Source organism: Varanus komodoensis, unplaced genomic scaffold (assembly GCF_004798865.1).
Source record: "Varanus komodoensis strain SLA01 unplaced genomic scaffold, ASM479886v1 scaffold3, whole genome shotgun sequence".
NCBI classification, from domain to species: Eukaryota; Metazoa; Chordata; class Lepidosauria; order Squamata; family Varanidae; genus Varanus; species Varanus komodoensis.
Window position 1 is genome coordinate 38813731 of NW_025335761.1, and position 25916 is coordinate 38839646.

The following is a 25916-nucleotide window of genomic DNA, read 5'->3' on the forward strand; positions in this document are numbered from 1 at the left end:
TGGCAAGAGACAGAGATTCTGAGCAAAGTGTGGTAGCTGGGTTCCCTTTTTTCACTCAGAAATGTAAAATAATAATAATAATAATAATAATAATAATAATAATAATAAAGCAAAACTTGAAGAGAAGCACTTAGCTTTTAGAACAGTAGATGGCATATGAATTTTCATCTCCCTTACGGATTTATATTTTGTATTTCTGTTCCCTCCTTTTCATATTTTCTTCTAGGAAATTTCTGTAAAAATATGTCCTAGCTCAAAAAGGCAAGCTCATATTTCATGCATCAATGTTGTTCTGCCCCACAACCATACTTCTAAAAATGTGCTCCAGCATTTAGGTCTTCTGTGATGAAGTTTTGCTGTGTTTTCTGGAAACAAACCACACTGACTAGTAAAAGGTTTTGGAACAAGAGAACAACCAGAATGTTTAATGTTAGCGGCAACATGGCCAGTCTCTTAGGAGAAGCCACACATGGTCAGCATCAAGGGTAGGAATGGACAGGCTCTCACAGAAGGCTCACACTGTGTTAGGGATCCAGGGTAAAAAGCAGAATAAAAGCAGGATCTTGGACCTGCTTTTTCTTTCCACCATTGCAACCTGCTTGTTCACCTTCCTCTCACTCTGGCCCAAACACTGGTGCTGATGAGAAGGGGGAGCAATATATACTACTGTCCGTGTGCTCCATGGCTCTCTGCCTGTCATAGAAGCAAGTGGTAGCAATTATGAGGAGCCATAGCAACTGGTGACAATGGTGGTAAGAACTGACCTTATTGCAGGGCTTGTCTTACACTGCTATGCAACAGTGAAATTCCCTGGGGGGAAAGGGCTTGCAAATATATCCCTGCACTCATAAAAGTTCTGAAAAATGATCTTATTTGGTGAACTGGATCAGGGCTGGGACAGAGTTTCCCTCCCTAGCCTGAAACCCCACTGGACCCATTGCACAAAGGGGACTAATACAGGACTGAAGTAATGAGAAATGTTGTCACAAAGACACCAGGGATATGTGCCAGAACCATTGGGTGAACTGAAGGGGAATGAAAGGGGAACAAGCCATGGCAACATAATCATCTGGGAAAATGTGGATAGTTTATTAAGCAACCAATCCATAGGGGCATGTTTGCTGGTTGGTATGAATGACATGCAACCTGCCCATTGGGTGAGAGGTTGATGCTTTTCCTATTGCAGGTCTACAGTGTCAATCCTATTACTGAATTTCACCCTTTCTCCATTTTTTTATTCTGATTTTTAAACACATTCTTAAAATCAAATATATATACACACTGTGGATAATGACTGTGCAGACCATCTCTGTTTCACTGCACTTACAACTTAGTAAATTGGAATATTTTTTCTTTAATTAGGTATGTGGCTCAGGGTCTGTGAAGAATTTCTAAATATATTTGAGAGCAAGGAATTGTGCAGGAAAGTATTGTGATCTGTCTGCTTTATATTGATTTAGTATTGATTTGTTTTGGGTGGGGAGATTATTTAAACTGTATATATACAATTACAATCCTTTTATTTTCCTTGTAGCACTGACCTGTCCTTAGATCCCATGAAGGGAATTAGCTCTCCACTAGATCTTTCATATACTTCTATGCTGTAGAAGTTATTGTGGGAGGGCAGTGGAAAAGGGGAAAAGTTATGAATACAGATGTAAGCTGTCAGTAGAACAAGGAACAGAGTGTGAAATTTGCAGGTTGATTCCTGTTAAACATTTAAGTAGAAATGCATATCAGCAAGAATAATTTATAATCTAACTATATTTCCATTGTTTAATTAAGTCAGGACTATTGATTCAGAACAGAAATAAATCATTTTCATCCTTTTAACCAACTGCATTTGATAATCCTACAACAGAAAATCAATCTATTTTAATACTGTATCCAACCTTCCAAGACTCAATAAATGGGCACAGCCAGCTAAGATTATTAATTCTTCACCAGTCTTGGTCACAAATGTTACATGTCATTCAGTATCTGGTCCATAAAGTACTATACAGATTTGAGAATTTTGATGAGCTGGCGTCTTTTGAACATAATTTTGTGATTTACATCCCTCTCCCTCTCCATCTCCCCACTCCCACCCAAGACTTAATCCTCAATATAATTGTGTTTTGCGTCTTTCATAGAGGAAAAGAGCAGACATACTTTAAAATCTTCAGTAACAGTAGCTTGTTGGTACAGGCTACTCTGTCCTGTTGCAGCCACATATATCTGGAGGATTTTGCATCTTTATTCTTCTTTCTTCTCTGCCGTTGTGGATATTCTCTGTAAAACAAGGGTGATAATTCCACCCTAATACTCAGGAGTGTTGTATGAAAGAATGTATTGTGCACAACTGCTGTGGTGATCGTGTGACATTTAATCACCTAAGAGAAAAATTGTTTTGTGAGATTTACTTAAACACTTTTCCCTTCTTTTGATTCATTACCCCCTAAGAGCCAAGGAGCTGCAGCAGATGTTTCATACAGTTTGTTCCCTAGATTCAGGAGACTAATGCACCAGGGTTGTGAGGCAGAGATATCTATGCACATTGTACATGCTGAAAACCACCTGTCATTTGATATGGAGAAGAAGCATTTGTATATTCAGAGATGGTTGTCCACAAACCCAGATAGCTGGCACAGTCCCAGATGTGCTTTCCTTTTCATTTTCTCAAAGAAAGGAGGATAAGCACAGGTATTCTCAAGGTTGTCAGCCACACCTGGCCATGAACCACAGAATTCTGGGACTGAGCTGATGCCCTACTCCTTCAGCCATCATCTCTCTTTGGATAATCTCAGTCCTACAAGGATTCAAGAAGGTTTGCTAAATTGTTGCTTGTCTCCATTTCTCCAAACTATGATTGCTTAACTTCCCTGTGCTGCTTCTACATATCGTCCCCTTCCAGTGAAGAAAATACTGGAAGATTTGTTAGGGGCAAAACCATTTCTGTTTTCTCCATAACCATTCTTCCAGTATATTCTTGCTTTTACAAGGCCTTAGAAATGTCTCAGCCTCCATGCACCTTGAGAAGTGGTTCAGGTGGAGGTGGAAATTCTACAGAGATAGCTTCTGGGGTTCCACAATCCCTAAACTGCCCTGTAGTCTTGTCTGAGGAAAAGTATTCTGTAAGTCTGCCAAACAAAGAGGATTTGATACCTGACTGCTCCTCTGAGGCAGTGGCCTCACGTTCCTCAAGCAAGCGATTGGAATCACCAGATCCATCACTTTTTCAGCCACCAGTTTTCCTCATTTCTTCGTGAGTTCCTGAAAGAGAAAACAGGAGCTAGAAACCACCCAATTACATTGGAGTACCATATCGCAATGAAGAGCACAGCTCCTTTACATTTTTACCAATTTGCAGACCATTTCTATTCTTGCTAAGGGCAGGGTATGAGCAGAACAGGGTAGCCTTGCTATTAAGGCTGGATAGTGGGCTTGTTTAAAGTTAGGTTGGCCACCTCCCTCATTCAAAAAGAGGACAGGGATTTATATAAAGTTTGCACAGGCTCATTCAGATGCATATGTGTCAGTTTAGAGATAGTTAGCATCATTTCCTTGGAAATGCAATACTTACCCATAGTGGATAAGTTCAGGTTATTTGCTAAGTCTGCTGTTCAGGTGCTAAGTTTTAAGGAAGAATGTTAGGGCTGCAGCTTTCCCCCCACTTCTGTTAAGAAAATAAAAGAATTAAACTGGAATTGGAGTAGACAGTCCTTCAAAAAGGACTCATTCAAATATTCTAGTCTCTAAAAGTAATCCCATATAGAATCTAGGTACTCTGTGATGCAGAATAGGTAGAGCTGGGTCCCAACTGGGACCCAAGAACTTTCCTTGGTCTTATAAGTTGCTGGGACTCAAACTAACTCTTGCTCTGCTTGACTAAGCTTTAGCTACCTGGAAAGTAAATGCTGCTCCTGATATGCCACAGGCCAGTCACCATGTCCTTAGCCAGTATCTTACAGGGATATAGCTTTGCCAGGATTTGATTACTTTTGCCTCATATTTCCACCCCCAACCACCTTCTCTTTCCATATATGCCCTACTCATTTAGCCTGTCTTCTGGGAAATGTCCTCATCCTGTTTTCCTGAGCAATGTTTTATCTCTGCTTTTCAGTCAGATGCCAGGCTGCACCCTTCTAGGGTAACTTGTCATATCTTGACTTGTAGTGTGACTGTACCCTGTTCCAGTTACAGAGAGATCCAGTCATGTGTGTGATGGAACGTCCTCATCTTTTCCTTCCACCTCTATATGAACTCTAAATCTACTCCAGAACAGATTTTTGCGGAGGGATGGTGAGCAAATGGAGTCTGTAGAGGAACAGGAACTTTCTGCCATGACCTCCCACTAGCAGAAAGTATCCATTGGATTCAGCTTCAAGGATTATGCCCATGGCATTTAATGACAATGTTGCTTATCCATGACACCATTTTTGTTCTAAATATGCCAGAGGTGGGAGAAAAGGAAAGCCAGGAAATGGGTAAAAGAAAGATAGGGAGGAAGTGAGGGAGGAAGAAAGGAAGGACAAAAGAATTCATCCTTCATCATCCTTTATTTAGTTGCAGTACGCCAGCCAATATCTCTCAGCATTCTGACAAAACATTTTAAAATACTGTGTTTTCACAACTAATTATAACAACTTCCTGGCAGTAGATAGAGAAAGCCAGTACAGGCACTTTAAAAATAAACACTTGCAGCATATTTCTTGATATATGATGCATTATATAGCACTGATCAATGGCCACAACATTTAATAAGCATTAAAAACTGAACTAAGACAGCAGATTCAGATTCCTGAATATATTATGCATGATGTCATTAGAAGCTTCTTTTTCATTTAGCTTGGAAATATGTAAAGTTTGCCTGAAAATTTGAAAAGAGCTTTATTTGGCAAAGTAAGGGACCATTTTTAGTCCCCCTTTTCCTTCTTATTTTCTACAACCTCCCCCTGCTCCTTGTTTAGCATAAGATAGACATGATGTGCCCATAGATTGGAATGCCAGCTACAGATTCTGATGCCTTCTCTAGAAGGATTCTAGAGGCTGACTCTAGAGAAGAATAAGAATTTCTTTTCAGTTCATTCTTGATAAGAGCCTACCAAAATGTGCAAATGCCTTTATATTCAGAATGGAGAAAATTTAACAATATTTGAATGTGGGGAAGAAGAAAAATGGACAGATTCATCTGTCCAGGAAGAGGGTTTTATGTTCTTAGCTCTTCAGAGTTTGTGGTGAGATCCGTGGGTATTACTCAATCTTACTTTTGCTGCTGAAATACGTTTTTTCCTGAAAGGCTCCATGTTTCACTAACTTCATGAATGGAAGATACAGCATGGTCTTCAGTGCAGATGGGTGAGGATTGCATTTCTGTTTGTTTTTGGTAGGAACTTGTCAAAATTTACAGATTTCTTCATGTTCATGATATAAAAAGCACAACATTTAAACATGCAAACAGTGAAAGTAGATATTGGCAGATTCAGCCATCCCTAGTTTATGTATGTGAGTTTGCAGCTCAGAAACTCTTTAGTTGAAATCAAGCCAGAGAATGATTTGCATGGAATGATGAAGAAATACTATTATGGAAAAGTAAACTATAATGTAGCCAGCAGCCACAGTGGAAATATATATAAGTAGTATAGTTGTTGTTTGTTGCTGCTGTTGTTTTGAAAGACTTGAACGTTTTCTAACTTATCACTTCATGATTCATATTGGGAAGAGGTTCCACCATATTCTATCTAGAAGGCATAACAGAGTGCTACCCCAATATTACCATTGTACGGACAAAAGAACAAGCAGAAGGCAGAAGAACAAACCGCAAAAGGTATAGTCAGTTAATGGGGGTGAACTGAGAACGGGAATATGCAGCTCTTGGTCCTTGCTCTATTCACTTTACCGTCTGGAAGCGGCCCAGCATGTTGAGTATATGTCTGCATGCTGAAGGACTGTGGAGATAATGTTAGGGAAGGAAATGATTAGAAGCAATTTGTTAGCAGAGCACAGTTGCTTTGCAAGTTGTCAACAAGTAATGAAGCAAGGATGCCAATCGACAGGTGGATGTATCTATTCAGTAGGAGGCAGGAGGAAATCAGTTCCAAGTGCAATCTCTCTAATTGAGACTGTGAAGAGATAAATAGGGGAAGTTTGCAACAGCTGGAGTTCACTCTGAAGGGAAACTTTGACCATTCGTTATCATCTCAGGCGGTCTTTTAGTCGTCATGGTGATGCCTCAAGCAGACTTCAGCCAGATGAAGGGGAGAAAGCCACAACCAAATTCAATGAAAAATATCCAAAGCAAAACGACTGCAGGCATATGGGAAAATACAATAGGACTGCACCTGATGTCTGTCTTTGATTTCTTCCCCCTTTTGGAAATATTTAGAGGAAACGTCCTACCTTATAGCAGAAATGCAGTCGGCTGATGTTCACTGGATCAAAACAACAAACCCAGGTTGGCATTTGTGAGGCATTAGGACCACACAAAACTCATTTCAGTGTAGAAAACTTCATGAGTACCACACACAGGTAGACTTTATAATGTGAAATATGTGCATGGAATTCACAGGACATTTCCACACACATGACAATAACCTTGTGTGCTGAGTCTCAAATAAGGTATGCTGACAGGACTGACTCCATATTTTGGACAAGAACATCCTACACTCTCTCAAATACTGATACCTTCAGATCTGCCACCTTAGCAGTATACTACATTCCATCTAAAGGTATCAGCTACTTGGCATCTCAGATCACTCCATGTTCCACATTCCTCAAACACTCTTCATCCAGCCTCCTTCCTATATTGTGAGTGAGTGAATTCTACAGCAGGAGAAATGCACTGTACTCTAAACAAAGGATATAAAATGTGTATTAGAAGACACCTATGCAACAGCTTTATTGCTTAAAAATCTTTACTTACTCTGCTGGAATATCAGTAACTGTTGCAAATAAAGACAATAAAGAACATATAGCATTATTTTACCTTAAGGAGATATATTAGATGGCCAGGCTTCATGCTTATGTTTCAGTTGTAATCAGCATATTTGTGGTCAGGAAGGATTGTCACATTAAAAATTATACTGGAGGCTAATTAATACAGTTCACAAAATCAAATGATAAAGATATTTCTTCCATGGAGGAGTTTTTCTATCTAATGCTGCAGCAGTGAGAGAAGTCATGTTGCCACATTCTCCCACTTATTGAGCCATTAAAGCAAAGCCAATGGTGTGAACGAATGAGGATTGTAAGCCAAAATAGCAGAATGGATTTACAGGTTGCACAACCCTGCTTGTACGTATAAGAATCCTATCCTCCATCAAATTTGGCATCCTACATTCAAATGCAGTCTTCTGGCAGCTGTAGTATTATTCCAGAACTGCGTCCTTATAATGGAGTTCTGCTGTCTGCCATTTAGCTGGTGGCTTCATGATCTATTATTGCATTATTTGCTGCACACATACAAATGTAATGTCACGGCTTCAGTACAATATCATATGGAAAAGACATAACAAGCAGGAAGTGGGAACACCAATATCCAGTGATGATTAGCAAAGGTCTAAAGAATTGCTTGCATCTGAATAGATTTTTTTTTTTGAAAATGGATATTTTGTATTCTGAAGTTTACTCTGTGAAAGTTATCCAAAGAAAAGAAAAGAAAAGAGAAAAGAAAAGAAATTGCCACCATCTGGGCCTTTGACAAACAGTAGTGAAGCATAATGTCACTGCATTTAGGAAGGCACTGAAAAGGAAGTACATTTTCCTGGAATTTATGTTTGGCTCTGAGCATACCTCTCAATAGTTAACAATTACAAAAAGAAAGGTGCAGCTGTCAGTATCAGATTCTGAAAGGCTCTCATTCTCTGCAAGGAAGCAGAAGGAACTCCCATAGGGTCTGTAAACATATTGTATTTGTAATGGCCTTCTACTGTGAAAATCACCTACAGATTGAGAGTGAAATGAGACAGAAATGAGGAGCAAAACATTGTTTCCTGCCGTCTAAAAGCTTGGTATTTGGTTTGTGTTCATAGATCTGTGACTCATCAACTCTAAGCTAAGGCGTGCTGCTTCACTGACATCCCTAAAATCTTGCTGCCCCAAGTGACCCCTTGGATCGCTTGTGTAGGAGAGCTAGACCTCTGCATGGATCTATATAGACACTTTGGCCATGTAAACAGACACCTGCTCTGAAAGTATAGGCTGTGGTGGGAGATAGGGAAGGATGAGCAATCCATTGCAGGTCAGTATTTTATCAGGATTTACCCAGTTTATACTTTCTAGATTGAATATGGGTTCAAATGCAATCTGTGGTCAAAGTTAGCCCATTTCTGAACTCTTACCGGGTTTCATGGACAGGCTAGAAGAAAGGTGCCAGCTGGACAAGGTGTTATAAGGTCCCACCCTGTGGGAAACCCCTGGAAATCCAACATGCCTGAATCATATAATGGGTGCCCTTTAGGAACACAGGAACCTGCTTTTCACAGAATGAAGTTATTGATCGATCTGTCTCAACATTTGCTACAATCAGCATTCTTCAGTCTGGTGACCTCCAGATATTTGCAAATTCAACTTCTATCCACACTAGGCAGTGAGCCTTATACCAAGGAATTCTGGGAATTATCATCCAAAACATCTGGAAGTTAACATCTGGCACATACTGACTAGCAGCAGGTCTCCAAATAAGTTATTTACCCCTTGGATTACCTGGAGATGCCAGGGATTGAAGCTGAGATCTTCTGCATAGAAAGAATGTGCTCTATCACTGAGTTATGATCCTTCTGCTACAGCCCTTTCCCATAGGAGATCTCAGATAATTAGGCAGGAACACAATTTGGCTTCTGGCATGTGCAGCTGAAGATGCAGCTGTCTAGTCTCAGCAGCAAAACCTAAGATCAAAATCAATGGGGAGTGAAGAAGGGAGCTGTTAATCAAGCTACAGGGATCCAGAGTGCCCAGGGAAGAAAGCAGGTTGGCTATCCCTACCTGAGGGGTTAAGAGGTTCTTCGATGTAAGAAGTGAAAGATGGAGAAATGTATATATACTTTTGTGCTACTGAGGTATGTGGATGGCCTGCTAGAGTAAGAGGTGAATCAATATATTGCATTTCTAGCACACTGAGAGAGGGAGGGAGAGAGAGAGAGGGAGGGAGAGATGCAGAGGAACAGGATGAAAAGGCATTTGAGGATTTAATTTTTCCATATTATTTGAAATTTCGTTTTGCTGTGTGGTGGTTGGTCTGCCCTACTCTTTCTACCATACAAGCACACAGTGGATCTACAGTGCACTTCGGTATAGCGGTTTCTCTGGTAATGGAGGCAGGTGGTGTTAGTGAAGTATTCTGTTTTGAGGCTGTGTGCAATGAGAAGGGCTTCCCTGTTTTGGAGCTTTTCCCACTATTAGTAATGGACTGTGCCCCCAAACCATTATAGCTATAGATATGGATATGGTCTTAAGTGTCCAGCAAAGAGATCTGATGCTGATAGCAGGTTATTTCCAAAGGCAGGTTCTCTGCTTCCTCACTCTGTAGCCCTTCTATTGGTTGTTTGTGTCTGAATTCCAACTGTGGAGATGTTAGAAAATATTGCACCAATTTGCCATGTTTTTCGTTACTTTCCCCAGTATTTATCTGTTTTTATTGTGATTTAATGGATGGACTGTATTATTTTAACCATTATATCAATACTATATCTTCATATGTATCCAATATATCCATCAATGGGGAGTGGATTCCACTGGATTTCAATAGGGCCCGTCCCCTGCAACTTGTCTGGCCTTCCTTGCTATGCACACATCTACTTGCCTACTCAGAGCCAAGCTACACACTATACATAGAGTGTGTGGCCAAGGTTTGTCTTTTTTAAACTCTACTGTAAGCATGCATGGCCCATGGTCCTGGGCCACCATGCTCCAGGAAGGGAAATTTAAATATCCTCCACCCAATTTGCCTGATGTTCTCCTGATGTCATTCATTGGAACAGGCAACTAATGGCACTACGTCTACATGTAGCCCTTACCCTAATTTCATACAGCCCTTAGTCTAATTTCAAAAGCTTTCTGCATGCAATTGGTCCAGACCTTCGGCAAGAGAAATCTGTTCCATCCATGCAATACATTAAGATTTTACACGAAGATGCAGAAAAAGGCTATAGCTTAGTATTTGAACCCATTACCTGAATACTGGAGGTCACTGGCTCAGTCCCTGTGTAAACAGCACCCTCTCCTTGAGTTCTTGAGTACTCAGGGGTTACACTGGCAACCCCTCTGGGGAAAGACCATATGACTTCTACTTTTTGAAGCCCTGGTTGCACAACCAGATATCTTCCCCAGCCAGCTTTCCCAGTGGCCAGCCTCCCTCTCCATGCACTGCCACTGCCATCGGCATGTGGGGAAGGGGGCAGAGCAAGAAGGCACACCAGCTGCCATTCCCAGTGGCCAATCTCCCTTCCCATTTGCTGCCATCACTGCCAGTGGTGCATGGGGAAGTGGGGTGCAACTTGCATTGCACATGGGGCTCAAATCCTGGGTGAGCTTGCTAGGAATTTGGATTCTGGGCTGCTACAAATTGGACCAGTGTCCAGGAAGCTGAAATAATTGAATCTGGTGGATTTTCCATCTAAAGCAGTTTCCTCATATGTCTCTATTCTTTACCAACTGGGCTTCTCTCTATTCCATACCATCATAGGGAGTTTAGTTGTGATCAGGTCCGTGTTTTGCACAAGGAGATGCAAACTGGGTGTGTTCTGCTCCAAAATGTACCAAAACCACTTCCTCATGCATTCCTAACCATTGGTCCATTTAGCTGAATAAGCCTACCTTGATTGGCAAACTCTCCAAAGTTTCAGGGTGGAATTTTTCCCAGGCTAACCTGGAGATGTTGGAGACTGAATGTGGGACCACTTGCACACTATATGTTTGTACAAGTGCAGAGAGCAAGTGGACTGATATGAATAAAGCCTTTGGGTTCTGCTGTTCTGACATAAACACTTGGCTCTTTCTTCCTGTTGCTGACTTTCTTGGGACACAGTTGTTCTTGAGCGACCACAGTCAGTATATCAAAATAAATGCTTTATTGAGTAGGGTAAAAGGAATTGCTGGCAAGACTGTAAATTCTTCTGTGGAATGAATGATAATTCAGCTCAGGAGCCCTTTTGTCCTGCGGGGAGGGGGATATAAATTCTCCAAAAGTATCTGCCGCTTGGAATTGCTTTGCATTCATCATATCAGCCTTCTGCATCATTCATGAATGTCATAAGAGACTAAAGAATTGGCACTTCGTAGTGAGGATGATTAAACAGCCATTACAGTTGTCTCTTACTTCAGCCTACTACTTTTGAGCAGATTCTATGCAAACCACACCCACGGATCTGCCTCTTACGGAGGAATTTCTACTCCCACTGGCAGGAATGAAAGAGATTTCTTCATCTTATGATACTATGGTAGAGTTAGAAGGATTGCTCTTCCTTTGCAAATTTAACATTTTGCCCTTGAAAGATGTATTGGCTTCCATTCCACAGTGAAAAACACTGGGCTTTCTTTCTTTCTTTTCTAAGAAGGCACTTAAGATCATAAGGCAAATCAGTGGTGGAACTAAACCCAACTGATAGCTGAGTTGATGACAATTTTCTAGGCAAAAACTGGCCTGAATATGGGCTTTAGAATATCAAGATTACAATGGGATATATGGACCAAAGGAAACACACGTGGCATTATGAGTACATTTCAAAAATACATGCATATACCCTTTAATCAATGGAAGCAGAATGTGTGTGTTTCAAATATGTGCACATGTGATGCCTGTAGTTGGCAAAATACATATAAATATGAATGGATTCTGGCTGGACATGCTGACAATGTGCAGGAATCGGGCTTGCTTCTCTCAAAATACCACATCCAAGCTAGAATGTCCAAACTCTGAATCTGAGTTAAAATAAGAAGAAGTGTTCAGTTACTGAAAAGCCACTGTTAACGAGTGAGATTAGCCAAGCTAATGAGAACTAGACTTGCTCTGGTTTGGAGCAGACACTACAGAACAAGGAAGGGTCAGAGGAGGAGGGGTGTGAGTTCATCAACCTAGTGGTTCATTGTTAAGCCAAACAGTGAACCATTTAAGTATGCTTGGCTTTTCTGATGTCTGGCTAAAAATTAGTACGAACCTCCCTGATGGTGGAGCTATCCATTTTTGCGAGAAAAAGGAAGAGGGAAATTCAGCTTGGAATCAACTGCTGACATAGGCAAGAAATAATGCTATCAGTCAAGGAGACCACTAGTTTGAGAGTTGCTACTTATTAACATTTTTATTATTACTCTTTATAATTACTTACTAAGCACTATATAGCCAGTCTGGTTCAATAAAGGACTGTATTTTAGAAGCTATTCACCTTGATCTAATGGGAAGGGAAAGACATGCTCACAACATTCTGCATGCTTGGGGACACAACTGGACAGAGATTCTGCCTCCGCTGGATACAATCTAAGCCAGTGAGGTGCCTGTCTAAAACAAGGATGTTAAATCTCTTTCAAATGAGGACCAAATTTTAGAGAAGCTCTCTGGAGCCAGGTTACAGTGTAAATTAGACTGAAGGTAAAAGATGTGGGGCCAAAACTACCAAATATTTTAGGATAATGCTCCTATTGGTCTACCTATGTAAGGAGAAGCATTTCAACCTTTTAGAATGGGGAACCAAATGGACCAAAAGCTGGGAAACCACCAAGGAGATTGTAGAAAAGGGGAAGAGGCCAAAGGAAGGGGTGTGGCTATCTGGGGAACTGCCCAGGGCTGAACTGAGAACCCAGACAGGGCAGATATGGCACCCAGGCCCCAGTTTTGGCCCCATGTTCTCCTGCTATCCTAGGATATTTCCCTACCTAAGAAGTTTATGTTCTGATAGGTCATGTCATGCCAAAAGAGGCTAGTTGGAACCTATAAAAATGCTCAGAGTGAGTTCTCAAGGATGTTTCAGCTTCTACAGCCTATTCTAAATTTATGTGCCAAACCTTTGAACCAAATGGCCCCACTCATTCTAAGTATTAACCTGCATAGATAAGGAGAAAATACAATGTAACCTGCTCAAGTAAGTTGGGTACTTACTTGAACTAGAGATACAAATCCCATGCCATCTCTTTCTTCTCTAGTAGCTTGGGAACTTACCTTTCTGGCTCTTTGATGTGTCTTACATAGTTCCCTGCTCAGGCTAGTGAGTTTACTACTGTGGGATCACCAAAATGTAAAAGGTGGATACTTACTCTGAAAACATCAAGTTGTAGAACTGCATCTTATTTCATGCCCTTTTCCTTTGACATTTGCCTGTCACTTCCATTTAGTCTGCTGTTACTTTCTATTACATTCACGATTGCTAGGTGTTGGGCTTAGGTTTCATAGTGTAGGTAGCTCTTTCAAATTCTAGCCATTTTATTGTAAGTTTCTTATCCTGTTTGCTGCACATGGGCTGCCATTAGGCAAAATGCTTCAGGAAACAGATTTGGGGTTTCATAGAAGGGCAGAAAACTGTTATTTCATTTGTTATTGTATTTTGACTGACAGTGATGGGGAAAAGTACTTGTGGAATTCTACACCCCAGGTGCAGAAATAACTTTGCCAACTTTGGGTACTTAGGTTGTTGTGGAGAGGGGTGACATTTGCTGTTTTCACCTCAGGAATCCAAGGAACATTTCCTCCAGGTATCAGGATGTGCTTGAAATGTGCATTTGAAGAGAGATTCTCTCTCTCTCTCTCTATCTCTCCGGAGGGCAGCGAAAGAGTGGGGAGAGGGAGAGAGGCAAACAGAGGAACTTAGAGTGTAAGTTCTAAGTTACAGTACCCCTGACAAAGTCATAGTAGTCTGGAACAACAGCAGCAGAGCGAGAAGAGAAGAGAATCTTAGCAAATTATTTGTTCCTGACCCCAGAACTCCAGCTCCAAACACTCCTGTCAGGCCTTCAAATAACAGGTCAGCTCTGCTGAGAATCTCACAGCTGTTAATATAGGCTGCTACCTATGAGGTGCAATATGAGAGGAAAGCTGAGGTGCAGAGATAAGAAAAGATGGGCTAAGTGACTGAATAAAGGACATTTGGTTTCTTTTCTTAGCAGATTGACAAGTATCACATCATTAAACAAGAAGAAACAATGGAATTGTTTCTATCTCGCCAAGACTGTTCTAACATTTGAGCGCTTTCAAGAGTTATTTAGAGGGCATGGCTAATTCAACAACTGGCTGCTGGAGCTTACTGGGGGCTTTATTAAAACCAAGGACCAAGATATTGCTTTTAGGATAAAATTATCTGGGACAAGATAAATAAAGAATAAAGCAATTCAAGATAGAGCAATTCAATTGAATAAAGCAATTCAAGATAAACATCTGAAAGTTGAGTACATATTTTGGCTCAGTTTTCGATGCCTGGGATTGTAATATTTTATCTCAGAATTTCACATAAAATAAAATACTGATTGAGTCTCTCAGTGGTTAATTAAGATGTTGTAACTATGGGCTGTTCAGCTAGTAGTGGCCCCTTTCATCCTAGACTGGAAATAAGTAGACTAGAAGAAAAGAGAAATGAGGCTGTTTAGGTGAAGAGTGTGGAAACTTTTTCAGCTCAAGAGCCAAATTCCATTGCAGAGAAATGTTTGGGACTGGTGCTCCAGTGATGGGAGAAGCTGAAGGCAAAAGATGTGTAAAAATACTACCCTATTCTAATTCAAAACTCTTATTTCTGATAACTAGACTTAGGAGAGGCATTTCAACCTTTTGGGATGGGGGAAACTGCACCAAAGCAGGGAAACTACCAAAATATTGGTGGTTTGGGAAAAGGTGAGCCAGGGGAGGTGTGTGTGGCTACCTGAGGGCCAGATTAGGACCCTCTAGCAAGCAAGTCAAATTAGACCATGAGTTCTGCACTGGCTTAGAAAAAACTGTACACAAACCCCTCAGCAACATTTTTATTATCTATTTAAACTATTTACAAACCTCCTTTCATCCCAGTGTAGTGTACAACAGGGATACCTGTTGGGTTTTGGTACCATCAGTCCATGTTGTAAGAGGAGGTGGAGAGTGAAGATTTTTCTGATGTGAATTTGATTCCTTCTGTGACAATTCCTTATGTATCCCTTGGTGGTTTGGAGGATGGAGACCAGTACAGCCTCACATTTGCAAGGCTGTGGATTGAGAAGATTGCTTAGGGTTAAAAACAGGAGGAATGCATACTGAAGGAATGCAGAAGTGTGGAGAATCTAGAGCAGCCTTCCTCAATCTTGTACCTTCCAGACACAACTGGACGGCAAAACCCAGTCAGTGGACCTGCTGGGTGGAAATTCTGGGAGTTGTGGTTCAAATGTCTCTGAAGGCCACCAGGTTGGGAAAGGCTGATCCAGAGGAGTGCAGGGAGAATTCTGATCAGTGTAGGTCTTCAGAAGAGTTGCTTACTTAAGAAACAATAAGTGTGTGTGTGGTGAGGGTGTTTCTATGCTGACTAGTCCCACCCCTAACATCCACACATTGGATGCCAATGCCTGAAGAGAGGGAGCTTTCAGGAATACAGCTGCAGACATGAAGGTTTCCACATGTTATGGGGCCACCATATGCAGGATTCCAGATTGGAAGGCCGTTGCATATACAGGTGCACTTGTGGAGGCTCGCTCTTTGCAGATGAATGAAATGTGGACATAGATATCAAAGGGTAGGGTAGTCAGCACATGTGACATAAGAACTGTGTCTAGCTGGCATGGCTCCAAACTTCCCTCATGCCTTGTTGCTATACATGAGCAATGCTTTTAAAAGAGACTGTGGGATTGTGGAAGTACAAAACTGAAGTGGCCAAGAGCATATATTCCAGTACAGAGATGCATTTAGGGACTAGTGTCAAGGAATCTGAGAACCTTGATTATGAAGCTGATGGAAGCTGATAGTACTGAGCAACCCTGCAGGAAAATCCCTGTTAAGTATTTAGACATAATCATTTAGGACAAAAGTGAAAAGGCTTACACAAGGGGAAATTCTTCATTGGTAGACTTTAATATCAGCACCTAAAATGAACTCATTCGCTAGTTATCTAGTTCACTAAGTAACAACTGGTTATTTTCCAAATGCAGTTATGCTACTGATGGGTAATTCCAGTTTTGTTGCTTTGGCATTCTGCCACCTGGACTTCTCCAAGGACATTCTCTCCATGGACTCTGTGTCAAGCCATTGCCAAGAAAAATGAAATAATGTTTGCAGTTGGCAGTAGGATGCAGTCCTTAGCAGTGTTTCCACTTGCATCAGATAAAGATAAAATTTGAGCAGATAATTTTTCACCCATCTGGCTCGCCCTTTGGGAATTCATTTGGTTTATCCCCTGCAACACTTTCCCGTATTGATTATAACAAGGGCTGTCAATGTTAACTTCACCCAAGGATTAAAATGTTTGTATGTGCATCTTCTTCATACCAAATTAATGCTTTGGGTTTCTTCTATCACCCTATTTAATATGTGGATACCCTCTAGGGAATATAAACTTATTATGCATTCTTTTAGCTTCAGTGTAATGAATTATGGGCATTGCAGGATTAATTGTGGGGCTCTGGAAAAAAACACATCTCTGTATTTCAGATCAGAGTAGATTCATAATTCATTGAACATGAATGGCTCCTTTTCATTTCCCAAGCTGCCCTATTCACGTGCAGAATCAAGCTAATTTGTTACAGTTTTGTGTGTTTTATTCCTTTGGATGCAATGGGAATGAAAATTCAGCATGCTTTTCAGGTTGATGAACATATTGATAGCGCACCAAGTCAGCAGAATAAGGGGCAAATCGCACCTAAGCCAGCTGAAGTCCCTTCAGTTACATTTCTTGGATAATGTCACACAACAGCAGAGGCAGAAAGAGACTTGAGGGTCAACTCTTCCCACTCTGAGACACAGGCTGTTTTCTGCACAGATTAAATCACATTTGTATGACATAACTCGAACAATTAATGTTCTCTTTTCTACCCTTTTCTACTCTACTCAATTAATGTTCTGTTTTCAAAGTCTCTGGGTGACTTTGGGCCAGTCACAGACTCTCAGCCCAACCTATGTCACAGGGTTGTTGTTGTGGGGATAAGATGGAGGAAGAGATGTAAGCTGCCTTGAGTCCTTTGTAGGAAAAAGGCAGGATATAAATTGAAATAAATAAATAAATAAATAAATAAATAAATAAATAAATAAATAAATACTGCATTGATTTGTCCTAGAAGGTGCTGTGGAAGGAGATACAGAGTTAACACAGTCATGATGTTAACAGAATACAAGTGAGAAGAAACTTTCATTTGGGTAACAAAATGTAGAATGCCAGCATTCAAATTAAACTGGACTGAATAGTTGAGAAAATATTAAACATCTAGTTGATTGTTTCAACTTATTTTTGGTTTTGTTTTTTTTAATGTGGGGCCAGCTAAGGAAGTTTTCAGACAAATTGCTCCTAGAGCTAATAATCAAATGACATTGTCCAGCTATTCTGTCTTTTTGTCTGTTGCGGATTTTTTTTTTCTTCGTAGTAAGAAAAGAGACAGAAGAAGCAGGGAGAAAACACAGGAAGTATACAAATGGAAGGAGTTATTTGGACCCCCTGTAAAAATCCATGAATGAGGCAGTGGAATTATACAACAAAAGCTATGGTTATCTTTGCTCACAGTTACATTTGAGCTTCTGTTTATGGCTGTATTTCATCTTCCTTTCTGCTCAGAGTGTGCCAGGCAGGAGGCTTCTGTGTTCTGAGGATGATGAAGGCCATGTTTTTGTTTGTATGTGCAAATTTGTCGGCATTGTATTGAATGCTGTAATTCCACATGTATTCTCTTCCTGTTCCCTTTTCTTCACTGAGCTCTATTAATGAGATGTAACTAGTAAGAACATATTGCCTGGGCTGATTCTTAGCTGATACCACTCAAATTGGGAGGAAAGTGTCTTGCATTAATTCAAAAAAGACAAACAGAGGGGTAAGCATGATCAAATTGCTGCTCCTGTTTTCTGTCAGCCTTGTGCTGGGATATTGTCCTTCTCCCTGCCAAGAAAGCCTCTTTGGTTATTTTCTTTAAAAAGTACAGTGTGAAATTCTGTTTAATTAATGTCGAACAATGCCTGTCCTTTAAGGAAGAAATGATAAGATTGCTGTGCTCACATTGGGTCTCTGAGGGCTTATCTGCCCAAGAGCAGAATCTTGAAGAGAAAGCAGCTGGTTCATGAGAACTCTTTCAGGCTGGGAAACATCACTTTCCCTTTTGCCCTGGAAGCTTTGCATTTTTACAGGGCTCTCATTCTGTTTTTTATATATTCTGAAACAAGACCAAGCTCCTTCTCAGGAAAAAAACAAAACTATAACCATGAATAAAGAGATACTTTCTTTGTGATGGGTGAGACAAGGTAGATGCTTATTTCATCCCTGAAAAAAACCCACCCCAATTCGAATAGACCAAATTAACCAACACTTCTGATGGTAACACCACACATTCTTTCAAACCCTTTGAAGCTTTTCTTCAGCTCCATTGAGGAGCCATCAAACCCATTATACCTAGCGGCAAAGTAAAGGAGAGAAATTTGAAGGGCTGGCTGAGGTTTGCACAGGGCATCCCTGGAAGACCCCAAATACCTGTGCTCTGTACAAAGTGTTTAGGGGCATGCAGCTCAGGAAAGGAAAGGACATCAGTGTAGCAGCACCGAGTAGAAACATAGTGGCCTGTCAGAAGAATTAAGAAGGCACATCTGGGGCTTTGGGAAATGATATGTCAGAAGCCCCTTCCCCCCATGTTCATCAGGTGTGAATTTCAATGTGCACAAATTCAGAGCTGCTCCACATTTCACTGAAGTAAAATCAGTGCATATGCACACAGTGAGATGGCAAAAACTACATTTTGCACAGGGCTTCTGTTCAGAGTGTGAGTTTTCCAGGCACAGCTGAGCTATGTATCTCGAGTGAGCGGAGAAGAGGCTGGGAGTGTAGTGGATACAACCATACCCCTGTATTTAGAACAGAGTAGCTATTCCAAGTTCTTTGAGCTTGTATGCATATCTGGACCTGTGACCTTTTTACAATGAGATGTTATATTATTGATAAGCCCCACAAGCCACTCTCCCCAGTGACTATGTACAATTTAAATAAGTTTCATGATCTGTGCACCTCTCTCTAGACACAGCTCCTTGTCTAAGAGCTCACCATTAGGTCCCTTTTCTCTCTGATATTCAGGTTATATATTCTCAGCATTCTTCCATCTTACTTTCTTGTTAGCACCTTCCTACTGATAGATTTTTGCATGAACCAGAGACTCTTCGTACCTGGAAATAAATGCCTGCTTTTTATTTTGTGTTTCTTCATCTCTGTGAGTCTGTTAGACCTTTCATCTTATTTTAATGTGATTTTGTGAAAGCATTAAACACCCATGTAAATGCTTAGGTCTCACTTGTTTAATTGCCACTTTACAGAGTTCTTCAGTGCAGTCCTTGCCAAGGTCTCTTTCCTGAGCTAAACCAGGTCTTGCTGCATCAAAGCTAACTGCACTTTAATTGTTTGCGATGTATTACTGATTTTGTCTTTACAGCAGACTGGTTACTAAGAATATGCTAGACAATCTCAGCAGCTTGGTAACTTGCAAATCCTGCCAAGTAAGAAGCCCAAATCTGCCCTGCTAGCAAATTTCCTTTTAGTTGAACTGATAGCTTCTTGCTAGGATGGGTAAAAATTTACATGGTTCCGATGATTAATAAACATAATCGGATCTGAGTACCAGCATTCTTAGCATCCTGAGTGGAACTTCTTCAGAAATACTGTGCTCAGCAGAAGGTCTGTAATGGAATGGTGGGTTTCCATGAAATAAGAATATTAAAAGGATGGGAAGGAATAGACTACCAGACCAGGGCTCTTTACTTTCTGAAACAGCAGGCTTTTGTGGAGGTCAGTTTATCTTTGTTAAGCAATTGCTTAATAAGCCCCCAGTCTTTGTAGAGAACAGGGATAAAAAATACAGCTATCATCTATATTTACTAGAGATTACATGCAAAAGAACAAAGGAACCTTAATGAATTAGGAGTAAGTGGGTTTCCTGCATGTTATTTCAGGTAACAATTGCATTATCATTTGATTCATTTCTCTGACTGCACCGGATTAACAGAATGGACAGAAGTTTTACCTGTCACAAAGGGGTTCATGACTGCAGTCAAAGAATCATCTGTATTCATTTGGATGGCACTCGGGTTGGCTGATTGTATTGCTAGGGCTTATGGAGCAGATTATTTATATACGTCATGTTAAAATACATTTAAGCAGAATCTCATAGAAGTTGATGTTTGCTAGTATAGATGATGCCTCAGTACAAAAATATACATATGTGCAAACTTACTTTGTCCATTTTGTCCCATTATGGTACAAGTAGTAGGTTCATTGATAGCACACATGATTTCTAACTTCTGGCCAGTCTTGAGGGATTATCTGACTCCTAAATGCATGCACATGAGAGTAAGCCTCACTAAACACCATGGTATAGAGTAGATTGAGGCCAGAAGCACACTAAAATTAATATTCTTCCCATCATGCTGTCTGTACATAAGAATGACTTTCTGTTACTTTTCAGATGTTCCCTGGAGAATGTGAGCTCTTTGGCATATGATGCTGAGAGCCATCATTCTTCAGGGGAAGATGGCTGGACTGTATGTTTGGAAATAGACATTGGCATTTTCCATGATGGGTGAGACTGAACGATTATCTGATCTGACATTATGTCCACACAGTGGCCACTCCTATGCTTACATGGAAAACCCACAGGCAGTACATGAATGTAATAGCACCCCCCTGCTTGTGTTCCCCTTGAATGGGTACGCAAAGACACGCTGCCTCTGATACTAGCTGCAATTGCTAGGGCTTAACCAGCAATAGCCTTACCCTCTGAAAATTTGTCTGCTCCCATGTTAATACCGTCCAAGCTGATGACAATCCCCACAACTTGTGGTGGTAAATTTCATAGTTTATGTGTGTTTGTGGCTAAGTTTATGTGTTTCTACATGAATGAGTTAAAGTACAAGATATAATCCCAAATTTGAATTGTATGATGTCCTTCTGTAACTCGTAATACACTTGTACAATGTACAGCATTTTGGGGCTGTTATGGTTAAGTTTCTGTGACTTATTAAATGTTATACAGTATACTTGTGATAAAGTCAAATTTGTGAAATGCCCATGTAGTGAAAATTTATTAAATGTATTTATTATTAATATTTTAACATTCAACATTGTCTTTCAGGACATAGCCCAGTAGGTGCCCTATTCTATCCTAAGTGTTACCTTTCAAATTTTTCCCAGATTTACAAAGCTGTGTATATCTTCATGTAGATGCCATCTTGCTAGGCACTTAAGTACCGTGACAGGCCAATCATTATAACTTAATGTAATTGGCACTCATGGAGATGCTGACATGTACTGCGTGCAGCCAAGCTGCTCTTGGGAAGCTGTGTGAGATCTTTTCAGAATTCAGTGCTCACAAACCCTTTAGTGAGTAGAAAGAAGGTCATTTTCAAAACAAAGCTCAAATTTCTGCATTTGTAACAATGAAGAAATTGAAATTGTGAAAGATTTACAGAACTCAGCTATTCAGTCAACAGAACTCAGTCATCAATTCAGATGGAGAATGTAACCAAGAAATTTGAAGAAGAATGAGACTTGGAAGGGTAGCATAAAGGAACTAGAAGAGATAATCAGGAGTAAGGATGTTTCACTGGAGACCAAAGCCAAGATGATACAAACTATTGTACTCCCAGTCACTATGTGTGGGTATCAAAGCTGGACAGTGAAGAAAGCTGACAGGAGGAAAATTGATTCTTTCAAAACATGGTGCTGGAGGATTGCTTTGTGAATACCTTGGACTGACAGAAAGATGAACAATTGGGTCCTAAATCAAATCAAGCCTTTTATTGGAAGCAAAAATGGCAAAACTGAGGCTGTCATACTATGGGCACATCATGAGAAGGCAAAACTCCCTGGAGATGAAAAGCCAAAGGCAGAAGAAGAAAAGGAAGACCAAATCTGGGATGGAGAGACTCCATAAAGAAAGCCACAACCTTGAGTTGGCAGGAACTGAGCAAGGCTGTCATATATAGGACATTTTGGAGAGCTTTCATTCATGGGGTCGCCATAAATCAGAGATAACATCACATAATAACAACACATTTACATGAAGTTCTGTGTTGTTCAGATTGCACCACTCATTTTAAAACCAATCTTCCCTGTGTATGTACACCATTAGCAATATTTACAAGTGACTCATTTCCAACTTGTAAATATTGGGAATAACTTGGAGATAAAACCAGTCAGTCTTAGAGGATATCAACCCTGACTGCTCTTTAGAAGGTCAAATACTGAAGATGAAACTTTGGCCACCTAATGAGAAAGAAGGACTCACTGGAAAAGAGCCTAATGCTGGGAACAATTGACGACAAAAGAAGAAGGGGATGACAGAGGATGAGGTGGCTAGATGGAGCCACTGAAGCAGTTGGTGTGAGCTTAGCTGGAGTCTGGGGAATGGTGGAGGACAGGAAGGCCTGGAGAAATGTCATCCATGGGGTCACAGTGGGTCGGGCACAACTTGGCAACTAACATAACATAATAACATTTCCAACTAATATGTACTGGTAGGGCAGAACCAGAACACAGAGCTACGACTGCAGATGGCAGTCTCATGCAAAATGTGCTGCCTCCCTGTGATGTTAGACTGATACATCTCTTTCCTGATGACTTCATCCCCCATTATATCATGGCATGAATAAGTTGCCTAAATATTATGGGGAGAGATGGAGAATACATGGCTGCCATTTCTGGCTACAGCTTTATGATAAGGATTGCAGACCTGAAAAATGAAAGCAAATGCAGGTACCTCATGTGGGAACAGCATTTCTAATAATGTGAGCCACATTGCCAGCAACAGCCGCTGGTGCAACTGCAGGCAATTTGCACATGCTTGGATTTGCACTGTGTTGTGTTATGAGCTGGCACATCGTGCAAATATAATAAATGGCTAATAACTGAGAAGGGAAGATCATTGAGGGTTCTCCCAATCAACATGGACTGCATGAATTATCTGTACGTGGAGAGTTGCCATGTTAATTCATTATTACAGACAGTTTTAATTAGTATGGAAAAATGGCTGTTGTTTTTGTGGTAAATGGAAAGGCGGTAAACATTACAAAAATGTTAGGGCCACCTCAGTGATACTGAAGAAGAGTCTCATTCCTCAGAAAAGATGAGGAATGTATGATTGAGGTGTCATGGGAATTGTTTAAAAAGGACTGTAATGGTCTGTAACCATCAGGGAAAGAGTATAGATGAGAACAGCTATGAAGACACAGTTGAAAGTAGTGGGAGTACAAAACAGTGAAGGGTAGTTGGTAATTATAAGGACTAGAAGAGACTGTGAGGTTAATTAAGAGCATAAGAATGGAAAGAGAACTCTGCTACATCAGAACAAAGGCCAAGCTAGCCCAGCTGCATCCTCTGGCAAACCAAGAAACAAAGCATGGATACAGCAAGTCTCCTTTGTTGATGTTTTCCCTCTCAGCAAGCAGTATTTAGTAACATGCTGCCCCGGACCTGAGCATTCCTCTTATCCATCATCCATAATAGCTACTGATTAAATGTTGGGCAGAAAGAATGAGTGCAGTAACAGTGGCAAGAGGATAAATATTGTGGGCATTTCATGAAATGCAGGAACATGGAGATTCCTACCATTTATTTTAAGAGTTGGCAGACATTCCTCCTGTTTGCAACATTGCAATGGCAAGACTAGAAGGGAGAAAAGATTTGATTCAATTGAATGGGAGGAAATATTGGGTAGGGGGCCAGTTGCAGATGCAATAATGCATTTATTATTTAGTCAAGTGCATGGACTAGAAAGAGATGATTCACTCATTTTGCTGTAATTTCATGAAGACATCCCACATTGAACTGTCCATGAGCCAAACATTCTAGCCTCTTCAAGGCTTGAGAGAAGTAAGTCACAACCAGTTTCTATCTTGGTCACTAGAAGAGGAGTTCTTTCTCTATAGAATATGCTGAACAACTGCCTAGAATCTCCAATTTTATTTATATTTTTTCAAGCAATGCAATTTTGGATGTTGCTCCAACTTATATTACTGCTAATGAAATTGTGTGTGCTTGATAAAACCTGCTAGCTGTCTTTATTGCAACTATTGCTTGTCTTTATTTTGCAACTGGCAGAGGAAGCACACTTTAATAAAATGTGTACAATAAAGCCTATCTCCTGTGATTTATCCTCCCTTAAAAGGAATCACCACTTATCTGTTTGTGGTTCTCTTGTTAATCCCATTTATATTCCCTGGGACTCTAGAAATAACATAAATATTCATTTCAGCCGTGCTCTGGAGGGGTTTTTTGTTTGTTTTTGTTGTGTTTTTCAAAAAGGACATAATAATCCACATGGCAAAAGTAGAGGATCTTCTCACAATTCTGTATTAATTCTTGGGGTAGGATGCTGGTCAGAGACCTGATGTTTAGGTTGGATGTACATTAATCTCTCCAGTGAGACTTTCTGGTCTTCCTTCCCTCAAGGTTAGACAGACTAAGCAGTCAAGAGCCCCCAAACCCAATCTGCCATGCTCAATGAGGAAGAGTGTATTTTCATGCATGTTGCAGAGATATGAACTGAATTTCAACGCAAAAAAAGCAGAACTGGCTTGTTTGTCATAATGTATAAAGGCTCTTGGAGACAATGCATTATCTGGCCCATGCGATTATGAAGCAGAGTCTGAAAATGTTTGTCCATATCTCTTTAGCGTCTGCTTTGTTATTAATGCATTTTGTTCACATCTTTAATTAAGGGTGACAATTGCCTCCTAGGCCTTGGACTTCATCACTTTCTCTAGTGGAATCTCTTACTTAGATGTGGTATTATCTTCTGTAATTGTAACTCGAACACAATTGGATAAACTCATTTCTTGACTTTCTCTTTCATTTTGTTTTGTAGCTGGTGCCACATACATCTTTGGGAAAAGTGGAGGCCTCATCCTGTACACCTGGCCAGCAAATGACAGACCCAGCACAAGAACAGACCGCCTTGCTGTCGGGTTCAGCACAACAGTGAAAGATGGCATCTTGGTTCGGATTGACAGTGCTCCTGGCCTTACTGACTTCCTGCAGCTTCACATAGTGAGTGGGAGGCTCCTCTTAATCTTTGTTTTCATTCCTGTTCTAATTCAATTCTAATGTCTACAAACATAGGGGACTTAAAGAGACTTAAGGGGGAAAAACTTCTAATTTTTCAGAAGTAGTGGACTTAGAAATAAATATACAGTATCTCACATGCATAGAATTTGTAATTGGATTGAGTGCTGCCATTTCCTATAGTACCATAATTCTTTATAATAACTATGCATGACTTGGGAATGCCATACCAGGAGTGGGAGTTGCTTTGTTTTACCTGTTTTTTGGGGGAGGGGGGATGACTAAGGTACAGGCTTTTTTCCGATGCTCTTGGCACAGAAATACAGAATTTTGGGGGGTTTGACAGTTGGCATCTTTAGAGATGGTGGCTGTCTATACTATGGTTGTTGTCTGTCTATTGAAGAGGTTTAATGACATCCATTAAAAAAATCTTTAAAAATCTACATAGTCTATCATTTTAAGATCTCAAACATGAAAATGACAGAAAATACAGATTTTGCAATGTTTTCCAAAAGGGCTTGATGCAAGAGGGCAGTGACAATATATAGACTAATTATTATTAATCCAACAAGAGTAACTGGATAAGTATTTTGGGGAGTATTTTGTCCTTATAATGTCAGCTCAGTTGATAGCATAATAATGCCTTAAATGAGGCTACTCAATGCCATGTCTGAGCATCATTTTTCCATATGGCATCTTAGCTAGAAGAAAGGTCAGTGTTAATTTGTTCCAGTGCAATTCTAGACAAATCTTCTCCAAGTAAGTTTG

General features: G+C 40.4%; 1 protein-coding gene across 17 annotated transcripts in view; it reads left to right on the forward strand.

Annotated features, from left to right (window-relative positions):
• NRXN3 (neurexin 3) overlaps positions 1 to 25916 on the forward strand; it is a 1430678-nt gene that overhangs the window by 1038610 nt on the left and 366152 nt on the right. For all 17 annotated transcript variants that reach the window (XM_044437223.1, XM_044437237.1, XM_044437228.1 and 14 more), the window contains one exon: positions 24952 to 25133. In XM_044437223.1, coding sequence (XP_044293158.1) covers positions 24952 to 25133 — 182 coding nt within the window. The remainder of the gene's footprint in view (positions 1 to 24951; positions 25134 to 25916) is intronic.